This window comes from Oncorhynchus nerka, linkage group LG27 (genome assembly GCF_034236695.1).
Source record: "Oncorhynchus nerka isolate Pitt River linkage group LG27, Oner_Uvic_2.0, whole genome shotgun sequence".
Lineage (NCBI taxonomy): Eukaryota > Metazoa > Chordata > Actinopteri > Salmoniformes > Salmonidae > Oncorhynchus > Oncorhynchus nerka.
In genome coordinates this window covers 42,974,587-42,988,502 of record NC_088422.1, presented here as the reverse complement: position 1 = coordinate 42,988,502, position 13,916 = coordinate 42,974,587, and the positions used below count along the sequence as shown (strand labels likewise).

The window sequence follows — 13,916 nt, the reverse complement described above, 5'->3', positions numbered from 1 at the left end:
ATCGCCATCCCTTGTCCACTATGATAAGATTAATTTGGAACAGAATGTTTTTCTCAAACGCAAAGCGTTTCCATTTGTAATATTACAACAACAATGATTTTACTTCAAACAGTGGGGCCCGCAGCTAAATCTTAATCTCAATCACACCTACTCATTCAAGGGTTTTTCTTTATTTTTACTAATAATAGTGAAGACATCAAAACTATGAAATAACACATAGGGAATCATGTAGTAACCCAGAAAATGTTAAACAAATCCAAATATATTTTATATTTGAGATTCTTCAAAGTAGCCTCCCTTTGCCTTGATGACAGTTTTGCACACTCTTAGCATTCTCTCAACCAGCTTCATGAGGTAGTCACCTGGAATGCATTTCAATTAACAGGTGTGCCTTGTTAAAAGTTAATTTGTGGAATTTCTTTCCTTAATGTGTTTGAGCCAATCTCAAATATAAAATCTATTTTGATTTGTTTCACTTTTTTTTTTGTTACTACATGATTCCATATATCTTATTTCATAGTTTTGATGTCTTCACTATTATTCTACAATGTAGAAAATAGTCAAAATAAAGACCAACCCTTGAATGAGTAGGTGTGACCAAACTTTTTACTGGTACTATATACTGTAAAAATATATATAAACTCATCATTATTTTGATTTTTTATGAATATTACTAACAACAGATTAAACGCATTTTGGCCAAGAGATCTGTGGCTTAAGTGTAGAGTGAGTGATACAATACAAATGTAATATTATTCAACTAGAATTTATGTTCTTAACCCTGGGTTAACATGAGCCTGGGAGGCTCACAGGGATTTTGGTATCCACGGTACACCAATTGGGGCAGCAGGGTAGCCTAGTGTTTAGAGCGTTGGACTAGTAACCGGAAGGTTGCAAGTTCAAACCCCCGAGCTGACAAGGTACAAATCTGTCGTTCTGCCCCTGAACAGGCAGTTAACCCACTGTTCCTAGGCTGTCATTGAAAATAAGAATTTGTTCTTAAACTGACTTTCCTAGTTAAATAAAGGTAAAATAAAAATTATAGATTTTACAACTCAATACTTCTTGTATTCCCCAACAATCTTTATTTTTCATAAATTCACTGTATTTTAAGCTTTAAAACACCAAAGTTTTCTATCTGCCTCATGGAAAACTGTGTAGAATTGCAGGATATTAACGTTAAAATCAACAACCCAAAAAGGCAAGCCTTTAAAATGTTCTTTCCCAGGGCCCGAGACATGGTTTGAAGGGGTACCTGACTAATTTACTATCAAAAAAAGGGGTCCCCGGCCCCCCAAAAGTTTGAGAACGGATCTCAGCTCTAACATTGTATGAAGCATGGTAACTGCTGAGAGAACAACAGTTGGAGTCTTATGTTGTGGGCTAAACTGCTGCTTTGTTTCCTTGGTATGTAGAGGACAACCCTAATAGCTGGTTCCCCAAAGAGAATATGTTCAGCTTCCAGACGGCAACCACAACAATGCAGGCGTGAGTATAGGATACGCCCAGTCCAGATATAACACACTCCTAACGAACATGACATGGCTTCCTCAAGAGTTCCGTGTTCTCAACACGGATCTAAAGATAGATGAGAGTTCAGAGTGCCTCCCAAATATGCACCGGATTCCCAACAGTATATAGTGCTCTATAAAGGGAAAAGGGTGCCATTTGAGACGTTTTGACTCCTTCACATGGCTCTACCTTGGACACAGTTGGAGGCCAGTAGTTTCAGAGAAGCTCTGTCATGCAGTACAGAAGGGCTAATGACTGTGCAAGGCCTTCGGACCTTGGGCACTGTGTGTTGCATGAGCAGGTTCATTAGTCTACACACATAGACACGCGAGGCACGCTCTCGCACGCACGCGCGCGCGCACACACACACAAACACGCGCACACACACATACACACACACACTGCTGACTGCTTAATGATCACCTGTCTGGTTGAACTAGTAATTACGGCCCACACACACCCTGCACTCCCAGCACGCCACTGTCATTCTCCCTGCTCCCTCTCTCACTCCACTCATCTCTCCACTCATCTCCTATCTGGCCGTCCCCCTGGATCCTACACTCTCTCCATCGCTCCCTCTCTGTGCACATCTGTCAACGTCTTTGTTTATTTTTCTTCTCCTGTCCCTCCTTTCCTCTGCGTCATCTGTCCCCCCCTCATACTCCCCATGGAGGCCCTGCACATTATCCCCTATATAGTGCTGTACTTTTGACCAGGACCCATAGGGCTCTGGTGAAAAGTAGTGCACTATATAGGGAATAGGGTGCCATTTGTGATGCACACAGTGTCCTTGACTGGAATATCATATGATTGACAGCTAGCTCTCCCAAATGTATATCTCTCTGTCAAGTTCTTTATTTATTACTAAAGTGTCTTAACTTGATTCTCCTCTCTTTCCTTCCCTTCCTCCACACGGCCTGCACCAACTCCTGCGCCTACAGTATATCGTGAGTAACTCTCTCTTTCTCTCACTCCTTCTCTGTGCCCCTCAGACAACTCACTGTTAAACTCTTGGCTATGTCTCCCTGTGTGCTATTACCCACTGTATCCGTCATCCTTATGAACCCCTCTTAACCCCCCCTGCTGTACTGAGTGTTCGATGTTACGGTAAAACATCAACAGTATCCAAAGCTCCAACGAATAAACAATACATATTCTGCGCAATCGGTCTAAATTGTAAATAAGTGCAGATTGAATTCTCACTATAACAGTATAGCTAGTATTAAATTGTATTAATCTACGGATCAACAATGCAGAACATAAAAGACACAGTACTGTAGCACAATGAGTCACACTAGAGATGGTAGTGTAGTGTTCTGTTCCTCTGTAGCCAGGGTCATGACACACACACACACACCCCTCGTCAGTTCATTCGGTGCAACAAAAGGACGACTGACTCTTCAAAAGGACGCATTCGGGAAGGAACAAAGAATTGCCTAGAGCAATATAGGCTTACTGTAGTTACGCAATATTGTATAATGCACAAGTGTAATGAAAAGTACACATTGTAGGTGGTCTCAAGAAAAGGCCATTATGCTACTCATTGTTTTAGTGGTGCCCGTCTAGATAGAAGTAGATCTGGTCAAAAGTAGAGTACTATGAAGGAAATAGGTTCCCATTTGGGAGTGAATGGATTATATTTCATAATTAAGCAATAAGGCACAAGAGACCATGCTATGTGCTGAATACAGTCACGGGTATATGCTGTTGTTCAGCCCGATGCGACGCGAAGGGCCAGCCAACTGTTTTCTGCACATAGCACGGTCTCGAGTGCCTTATTGCTTCTATAAAACGGTTACCAACATATAAAATGTAAATAAATGACACATTTTCATTAACTTTATCTTGATAATTCAATTCATACTATTTAAGTATTCCTTTAGACGAAAGAGTCCGGCAATGTTGTTAGGGAAAAACACTGGTTGTTCTTTCTATACTTCTAACAAACAATTGTTGCTATGCTAGCTAGCCTATAGCTTATTTAGTTATGTTTGCCAACTTTTAAGATGTTTTGTTCTCATTAATCTGTACATTGCCATTTATTGTACATCCACTATAAAAGTGTCCCATGTCGCCTGGTACATTGTCTCCAGGAACAGTATCCATTATCTTCCTCTTTTCTGCCGGAGTGGTGCACCAGGCGACACAGAACACTTTTTTTAGTGGATGGACGATAAATGGCAACGTACAGAGCGTTAGCAGACATAACTAGGCTAGCTGTAGGCTAGCTAGTTATCCAGTTTAGCTAGCATAGTCCCAGTTGGTATTAGATATAACGTTGCGCCCCCTCCCGCCTGTGGGGAAAACAACCTGTGGTTACCTAGGTTACCCCATTGGTGCACAGCAAAAACTTCACCTTTTTCGAATGCAATTTTTTTGTTGTCTCCTTGTTTTATTTAATTACAAAGCTAAATTTAAGAAAAGGGCAACACGTTTAAAGATTACTTCTCAACATTGCCTGCTCCCGAGCGTTTTCACTACATTGAAAAACATAAAATTGTAGGCATGCGGGGCTTCCCTCATGCCCCTTTTAATGACGGTGCTGTGAGTGAGTGACTGCTAGCTAGCTACCAACAGTAGCATTAAGCTAGCCAAGACCAACACAAACAGACTATACAGCTACAAGTAGTAAGTGGAGTTTCAAACAGACCATACTAAACAAGTTAAATGTATTGTTATTTTAATGTTGGTAACCGTTTTATTAAAGCAATAAAGCACTCGAGACCGTGCTATGTGCTGAATTCTGTCACCGGTAAATGGGTTGACTTCGGGCCAAACAACGCAATTTACTTGTAACTATATTCAGCACATAGCACAAGTCTTTTGGGCCTTATTTCTTAATTGTGCACTGTCCAGTATACATAGAACAGGTTGTGAGTCATTTGTTTTATAATCCTCATTAGTAGTTATTAGTTTATACCACAGCATACAGCAGTCTATTTTATGCACAGTAGGCAACACACACACAGACAGTTCTCATCATCTGTGTGACAGGCAGTGATTGAACCCAGTGCGTAGAATATGGATAGCATCTGTCACACATGATGGTTACTCTTTTTGGCACCCTGTCACAACATATATCCATTTAGGAGGTACACACAAACACAATTGCTGTCTTGGTGGTATCCTTATGTGTGTTGTTGCAGTGTGTGTCGTGTACAACAAACACCTGTGCTGCTGGCTCTAACTCACTAGCCACTAACCAGTGCTAACCCTGTGATGGCTAACTCTCTGTGGCGTGGATCCCCGCTCACTAACGCCTTCTAACCCTGCACTCACAAACCCAGCCCCTCACTTCTGAGCCCTGACCCCGTTAACACTGTGACGTCCCAGCAGGGCATTCCGGTGCATTGCTGAGAGAAAGAGGAGGAAACGAGAACAGGAGGCAACCTCTACTATAACAGAGACTGAGAGGTACCTTCCATGTCTTACCTGGCTGCCCTGTACACAGTGCTGTAGTGTGGTGTGGCCCCCGCGCCCCAACAACCCCTGCGCAGACACACACATACAGACGCACAGGCACCCTCTAACATTGTTGTTGTGCCCCCCCCCACACTCACACCCTGTCCGTCAGACCAACTCTAACGATCGACCATGTCTCAGTAGCCTCTCACTGTTCCAGGTAGCGTGATCATACAACACTTTGCCTAAGAGCCAGACAGTTGACTCCAGAAGTCAATAATGATTGGTGTGCGTGAGTGTCTGGGTTGCTGTCTGTGCATGGATGGGCTGGCGGTAAAGGAGGAAAGCTAGTGTCTGTCTCACCAACTCAAACCCAGCTCAGAAGTTGCACACTACAGTATATATGGAATAGGATTCCATTTGGGAGACAAGCCTAGCTGTACTACTGTAGATGGGACCAAGAGCTGGGTTTGCGTTGGTGAGACTGACACTGCTACAACAGCTTGTCAACATTTTAGTTCCTTAGGCCTGGCGGCTGTGCGACAATGGGCAGTGGTGTGTAACCGTGGCAATGAATCAATGTATGAACATTTACAGCATGACATTGGCATGACAGTTTTAATCAGTGTTAAACACCGAGCTGCTGCAGTGCACACCGTGTGACTGTGTTCATGGAGACTGGACTGTAACTCACTTCTCTGCCGGACAGCGTTGTGTGGCTGTGACTGTATGAATCATGTGTCACAGTGTAGCTCTTACAGGATAAAGGGTACAATAAATTGTCGGTGTATTCAGTGCACCAGGGTTCTCGTGTTGCAGAGGAGTATGGACAGTGTTTCATTGTATCAATTTGGTTCGATGTATTATATTCAGATTAAAGGAACACATATGGATGGGTGGAGATTGGACTGAGAAGTTTGTATATGAAGAGTAACGCACGCACGCTAATACACACGTGCACACACACCAAAACTCCCCTCATTAATTTAGGTCTGGAGGAGGTGCTCTCTCTTGCTCGCTCGCTCTCTCTCTCTCTTTCATCACTGAGTCATTTCAGGGAGTGCATCGTACTGTCACAGGCACCCAGTTGATTTGTGTACGAGACCTTGACAGTATTTTATTTGTAAACCAGCTGTCTAGAAAACACACGTTAGCTTTAGCTTGGTATCTAACACGCAAACCGTTAGGCTGCTGTTACACGATGCAACTTGCACACAATTTTAGTTTTTTCTTGATTGCTTCGCGAAGCACCCCCCTGCAACTAATCTGTAACTTGGTTGCATCCAATTAAACCTTTTCAACAGCCAATCAAAACAAACACTTTTGTCACATGATCCATTCGACGGTTTGGAATCCTGACCCAGTTGTCATGTCAACACACAGCTGTCAGTGCTGTGCAGAACAACCCTCTACCAAGGTTGACAGAACAAAGACAAGCACAGCAGGAGATGTTTAAGTGATAATGCCCTTGAAGACTGTGTTTGGAGGATATATTGCCAATATATCCTCCAAACATCAGTTTTATACAACAGGTTACCAACATATATACTCCTTGTATCCTTACCCCTCTTGCTCTCATCCAACACTTCCCACACTGCCCCTACTCGGATGGTATCGCGCCGTCCCAATCTTCGCTCTCTCTCCCCCGCTACTCTCTCCTCTTCCATCCTATCATCTCTTCCCTCTGCTCAAACCTTCTCCAACCTATCTCCTGATTCTGCCTCCTCAACCCTCCTCTCCTCCCTTTCTGCATCCCTTGATTCTCTATGTCCCCTATCCTCCAGGCCGGCTCGGTCCTCCCCTCCTGCTCCGTGGCTCGACGACTCATTGCGAGCTCACAGAACAGGGCTCCGAGCAACCGAGCGGAAATGGAGGAAAACTCGCCTCCCTGCGGACCTGGCATCCTTTCACTCCCTCCTCTCTACATTTTCCTCTTCTGTCTCTGCTGCTAAAGCCACTTTCTACCACTCTAAATTCCAAGCATCTGCCTCTAACCCTAGGAAGCTCTTTGCCACCTTCTCCTCCCTCCTGAATCCTCCTCCCCCTCCCCCTCCTCCCTCTCTGCAGATGACTTCGTCAACCATTTTGAAAAGAAGGTCGACGACATCCGATCCTCGTTTGCTAAGTCAAACGACACCGCTGGTTCTGCTCACACTGCCTTACCCTGTGCTCTGACCTCTTTCTCCCCTCTCTCTCCAGATGAAATCTCGCGTCTTGTGACGGCCGGCCGCCCAACAACCTGCCCGCTTGACCCTATTCCCTCCTCTCTTCTCCAGACCATTTCCGGAGACCTTCTCCCTTACCTCACCTCGCTCATCAACTCATCCCTGACCGCTGGCTACGTCCCTTCTGTCTTCAAGAGAGCGAGAGTTGCACCCCTTCTGAAAAAACCTACACTCGATCCCTCCGATGTCAACAACTACAGACCAGTATCCCTTCTTTCTTTTCTCTCCAAAACTCTTGAACGTGCCGTCCTTGGCCAGCTCTCCCGCTATCTCTCTCAGAATGACCTTCTTGATCCAAATCAGTCAGGTTTCAAGACTAGTCATTCAACTGAGACTGCTCTTCTCTGTATCACGGAGGCCCTCCGCACTGCTAAAGCTAACTCTCTCTCCTCTGCTCTCATCCTTCTAGACCTATCGGCTGCCTTCGATACTGTGAACCATTAGATCCCCCTCTCCACCCTCTCCGAGTTGGGCATCTCCGGCGCGGCCCACGCTTGGATTGCGTCCTACCTGACAGGTCGCTCCTACCAGGTGGCGTGGCGAGAATCTGTCTCCTCACCACGCGCTCTCACCACTGGCGTCCCCCAGGGCTCTGTTCTAGGCCCTCTCCTATTCTCGCTATACACCAAGTCACTTGGCTCTGTCATAACCTCACATGGTCTCTCCTATCATTGCTATGCAGACGACACACAATTAATCTTCTCCTTTCCCCCTTCTGATGACCAGGTGGCGAATCGCATCTCTGCATGTCTGGCAGACATATCAGTGTGGATGACGGATCACCACCTCAAGCTGAACCTCGGCAAGACGGAGCTGCTCTTCCTCCCGGGGAAGGACTGCCCATTCCATGATCTCGCCATCACGGTTGACAACTCCATTGTGTCCTCCTCCCAGAGCGCTAAGAACCTTGGCGTGATCCTGGACAACACCCTGTCGTTCTCAACTAACATCAAGGCGGTGGCCCGTTCTTGTAGGTTCATGCTCTACAACATCCGCAGAGTACGACCCTGCCTCACACAGGAAGCAGCGCAGGTCCTAATCCAGGCACTTGTCATCTCCCGTCTGGATTACTGCAACTCGCTGTTGGCTGGGCTCCCTGCCTGTGCCATTAAACCCCTACAACTCATCCAGAACGCCGCAGCCCGTCTGGTGTTCAACCTTCCCAAGTTCTCTCACGTCACCCCGCTCCTCCGCTCTCTCCACTGGCTTCCAGTTGAAGCTCGCATCCGCTACAAGACCATGGTGCTTGCCTACGGAGCTGTGAGGGGAACGGCACCTCAGTACCTCCAGGCTCTGATCAGGCCCTACACCCATACAAGGGCACTGCGTTCATCCACCTCTGGCCTGCTCGCCTCCCTACCACTGAGGAAGTACAGTTCCCGCGCAGCCCAGTCAAAACTGTTCGCTGCTCTGGCCCCCCAATGGTGGAACAAACTCCCTCACGACGCCAGGACAGCGGAGTCAATCACCACCTTCCGGAGACACCTGAAACCCCACCTCTTTCAGGAATACCTAGGATAGGATAAAGTAATCCTTCTCACCCCCCTTAAAAGATTTAGATGCACTATTGTAAAGTGGCTGTTCCACTGGATGTCTTAAGGTGAACGCACCAATTTGTAAGTCGCTCTGGATAAGAGCGTCTGCTAAATGACTTAAATGTAAATGTAAATGTATATTCAAATAATGACTGACATATTTTCATCAAAAAAAATTCATACTATTTCATCCTTCCACAAGATATAGTCCCGACACAAATCTAGGGTTGCTACCCAAGCCGGCTGGTCGTTCGTTCTATCGGTTCGGTTGCTAAATGTTCCATTGCCATACTGGCTGGCAACATTCTTATCCCTTGCTTGCTAGCTAGCCAACTACGACTAACTTACAGTCACGTCAAAAAGTGCAGGCAGAATAACAGCAAAGTAGCTGCATTTGCATTTGTTTAACCCTCTGGCATGGTGTTTCCCTCAGGCAACAAACTACCTTTTTGTACCTCACACCACCCCTTTCATTTTTTTAAAATAAAAAAATATAGATATATTTTCTAACATGTCTGTGTCCAATGAAATGAGGGGCTGAAGTGAGTGTGGCCTTTTGTCTGGGGGTGGAGCAGTCCTTTCACGAAGCAAAGCCGCATGGGACACAGGGCCACCAATTGGTAAGATAAAATCACTTTTTAACATGTTTAAATTCAAATAACTTCATATAAAAAAAATATGTGCATGAGTAAAGAAGTATTTTTGATTGTTTAAATACTTATTTTGTTTTGTTGGTTCGTTGCCTCAGGGCAACATTGTGCCGTTAGACCACTTTTGTTCGGGCCATATCATGCTAAAGTGTGGAGATGTGCTCGGATGCATAATTATGACCATGGTCAATATTTTTACTTTACTATCTACTGATACTTACAGGAAATGGACACAAGAACGTTTTATGGGCAGAAGGAACATCATCGAGCAGTTAGAGTCATTCCCGCTGACAGTGAGGACAGTGAGCTTGAGGAGAGTCAGGAAGAGTGGATCCCCGAATCAGGTTCGAAAGACAGTTAGGAGGTCAGGGGTCAGTTAGGGGTCAGTCAGCAAAGTAATGTGTGTGTGAGTTTGCATGCCTGTCAGTAAGATGAAGAAGGGTATGTGACACATTCAAATGTGTGCTTCCTGCTTTCTTTTATAAAGGAGAATCCCTGAGGATGAAGATGTAGCAGAGGTTGATGTTCCACGCCTACCCCGGTGGACAACACCCCACAATGCATACTTCAATGCTTATCCAGAATGGCAGGGCCTGCTTTCAAGATCTGATGATATCATGTCCCCCCCTCCAGTACTCCAAGTAGTTTTTCTCTGAAGACATTCTGGAAGTTATTGTAGGGCAGTCAAATCTATATGCGATACAATGTAACGTAAACAAGCCCCTTAACCTCACTCCAAAAGAATTGGAGCAGTTCCTGGGTATTGTGGTGTACATTGTTTGGTTTACCAGGCACCTTCATGTTTTGGAACAAAGCCTGCCGAGTGTCCCAAGTAGCTGACACCATGATACTGAATAGATGGGAGGCCATCAGAAAATCCCTGAGGTTGACAGTTGGAATCTGAAGCGAAAGATTATAGCCAAAGAATACAACAAGAATATGGGTGGGGTGGATCTGCTCGACTCACTGTACCAGGACAAAATCAGATCAAAGAAGTGTTACCGCCGGCTGGTCTTCCACTTCCTGGATATGATCATCGTGACCACCTGGCTGCTCTACCAAAGAGATTGTGAAGGCACTGGCATGAGAAAGAAGGAACAAATGAAGCTGTATACCTTCAAGTCATACATTGCAAAAGTGGAAAGAGTCTGGAGCGCGAGAAATGTTATCCCAGTTCCACAATTGCTGGTGAGGTATGAGGAGAAGAGGAGAAAAGAACCCGCTGCTCCAATTCCAGTCCCTGATGTGCACCTGGATGCCACAGCCCACTGAAAAGAAGGGGAGATGCAAGGTACCAGGGTGCACAGGTACACCAAAAGCCAAGTGCCAGAAATGTGATGTCCACCTCTGTTTCACATCCACCAGCAACTGCTTCCTGAGGTTCCACACAGAATTGGAAATCAGAGTGTGCTTTGTCAAAAAGAGAAACACTGATTCAAATAATAACCCACACAAACACACATTCAGACACACTGAAACACACACACACTTGCACATATACCCACACATAGGCTAACCTCCCCACACACACACACACACACACACACACACACTCATTTGGATGTTAGTTTATTTGATTGTTTGATGTTTTGACTTTGAAGCTTCTTATTGTGATTGACTGGAACTATTTGTGTTTGATGTTTGTCTAAATTAAACTTGTTCTAATGCATATATTGCTTGTTTTCCTTATTCCACTTATCATACATACTATAGAAAACCTTGGTGTTTCAGCAAGAAACCAACATCTGTTTGGGGGACGACAATGACACATTTTATGATGGATATATTATCAGGGACCCCGAAGCTCCCCAAAAACCAGGTGAAATATTTTTCCCCCCAAAAATAAAAAGTCATGCCATAGAGGGTTAAGCTGTTTTCCAGAGACATTTATTTGGATACATCCATAACAATGAGCTAATGAGGCATGCTTTCGCCTGGAAAATGTGCTCACTCATCAGGACACTGATGTTCAGAGGAGCTAGCCAACAACACAGCTAACACAATCGCTTCAAGCTGGAAAGACTGCAAACTAGCTGCATTTTCTTTTGACATTTTTTCAATTACATTTCTTTGTGTATATCCATAAAAATGATGCCAGCAGATTCATGATTTCGACTGGTTGAGAAACGTTGCCTGTCTATCTCGTCCCGAATCCCGACACTATGGGACAGCTGGACATCGAATTTGAATATTGAAACAATGTTGCAAATATCGGACAGACAGACAGTAGGGTTCATACAAATCTCCACTGTTGAAATGGGGTGAATTTAGAATTCTCAAACAATATGACAGAAGCATCTTCAATTTGATTGGCTGTTCCATGCTATTTTAATCGCATTTGAGTTGCTTCATGTAACAGCAAAGTTACTTGAGATGATGCCACTTGCAACTGCAACTAAAATTGCATGATAGTTGCTTTGTGTAACCCCAGGCTTAGGCAACAGTCTCAATAAAGGTATTTCCGTTATAAATTGGACACAGCAGAATGCACAACATTAGTTCTAATTTATGAGTGTTTCTTCCAACATGTTTGTCTTAACTATGGCATTCATACTACAACAGTATAGAGAGAGATTCAGTATTGCGTACTGGACAACACGTGGGAACAAATACCTAACTTTGAGAGAGTCCTCTTAAACAAAGACAAGCGACGACAGCGCTAAAAGCGTCTTAACATGCATGCACAATAGCATCACGTGTCAAATAAACATTCATGAATTATGGAGAGTTTTTTTTTTAGGCTTGTTTCTCTTCTTCCACTCTGTTCCACTTAGATTTAGGGCGGTTTCTTTTCTCTGTTTCCCCTCATCCTTTTTCCCTCTCTACTTCCTCCTTTAAAGCAGGCAGTGTTTGTGGGTAAACTGACGACAGCAACTCTCTCACACATACACACACACACACCCATATGCATAATGCCTGTGTTTGATCCACAACATGAATCAGAACCATGGATATGTGTATACCAGACAGCTGTGTAGAGCGAGAGACAAGGGAACAAGGGATGAAGTAGGTTGAAGAGACGAGGAGAAGTAGTGAGGGATGAGAGGGAGGGCAGTATTCAAATTCAAAGTCTAATTTCAACTTCTAAGTTAGAGAGGAAGAGGAGGTTAAGCACACTTGTACCTTAAGCCATACCAGTGGCGATTTTAGCATGTATGTCTTTGCATGACAGTTTTAAAAAATTTTTAGATGCATGCCAGCAAAGCCACTAAACAATACAGTAATGTTTTAATTTTTCAATTTTTTATTTCACCTTTATTTAACCAGGTAGGCTAGTTGAGAACAAGTTTTCATTTACAACTGTGACCTGGCCAAGATAAAGCAAAGCAGTGCATCACAAACAACAACACAGAGTTACACATGGAATAAACAAACATACAGTCAATAATGCAATAGAAAAAGTATATATACAGTGTGTGCAAATGAGGTAGGATAAGGGAGGTAAGGCAATAAATAGGCCATAGTGGTGAAATAATTACGATATAACAATTAAACACTGGAGTGATAGATGTGCAGAAGATGAATGTGCAAGTAGAGATACTGGGGTGCAAAGGAGCAAAAAAGATAAATAACAGTATGGGGATAAGGTAGTTGGATGGGCTATATTTACAGATGGGCTATGTACAGGTGCAGTGATCTGTGAGCTGCTCTGACAGCTGGTGCTTAAAGTTAGTGAGGGAGATGATGAGTCTCCAGCTTCAGTGATTTTTACAGTTCGTTCCAGTCATTGGCAGCAAAGAACTGGAAGGAAAGGCGGCCAAATAAATAATTGGCTTTGGGGGTGACCAGTGAAATATACCTGCTGGAGCGCGTACTACTATGCTACTATGGGGACCAGTGAGCTGAGATAAGGCGGGGCTTTACCTAGCAAAGATTTATAGATGACCTGGAGCCAGTGGGTTTGACGATGAATATGAAGTGAGGGCCAGCCAACGAGAGCATACAGGTCGCAGTGGTGGGTAGTATATGGGGCTTTGGTGACAGAACGGATGGCACTGTGATAGACTGCATCCAATTTGCTGAGTAGAGTGTTGGAGGCTATTTTGTAAATGACATCGCCGAAGTCAAGGATCAGTAGGATAGTCAGTTTTATGAGGGTATGTTTGGCAGCATGAGTGACGGATGCTTTGTTGTGGCATAGGAAGCCGATTCTAGATTTAATTTTGGATCGGAGATGCTTAATGTGAGTCTGGAAGGAGAGTTTACAGTCTAACCAGACACCTAGGTATTTGTGGTTGTCCACATATTTTAAGTCAGAACCTTCCAGAGTAGTGATGCTGGACGGGCGGGCAGATGCAGGCAGCGATCGGTTGAAGAGCATGCATTTAGTTTTACTCGCATTTAAGAGCAATTGGAGGCCACGGAAGGAGAGCTGTATGGCATTGAAGCTCATTTTGAGATTAGTTCACACAGTGTCCAAAGAAGGGCCAGAAGTATACAGAATGGTGTCGTCTGCGTAGAGGTGGATCAGAGAATCACCAGCAGCAAGAGCGACATCATTGATGTATACAGAGAAGAGAGTCGGACCGGGAATTGAACCCTAATTAATTGCACTATAACGGTGATTAAAGATGCCCACAAACTGTTAGGGC

At 44.4% G+C, this 13,916-nt stretch overlaps 1 protein-coding gene across 1 annotated transcript in view; it reads left to right on the top strand.

Annotated features, from left to right (window-relative positions):
• LOC115111818 (NMDA receptor synaptonuclear signaling and neuronal migration factor-like) overlaps window positions 1–13,916 on the top strand; it is a 39,705-nt gene that overhangs the window by 12,438 nt on the left and 13,351 nt on the right. Inside the window, exons 4-6 of the mRNA XM_029638280.2 lie at window positions 1,416–1,488; window positions 2,454–2,459; window positions 4,849–4,926. Coding sequence (XP_029494140.1) covers window positions 1,416–1,488; window positions 2,454–2,459; window positions 4,849–4,926 — 157 coding nt within the window. The remainder of the gene's footprint in view (window positions 1–1,415; window positions 1,489–2,453; window positions 2,460–4,848; window positions 4,927–13,916) is intronic.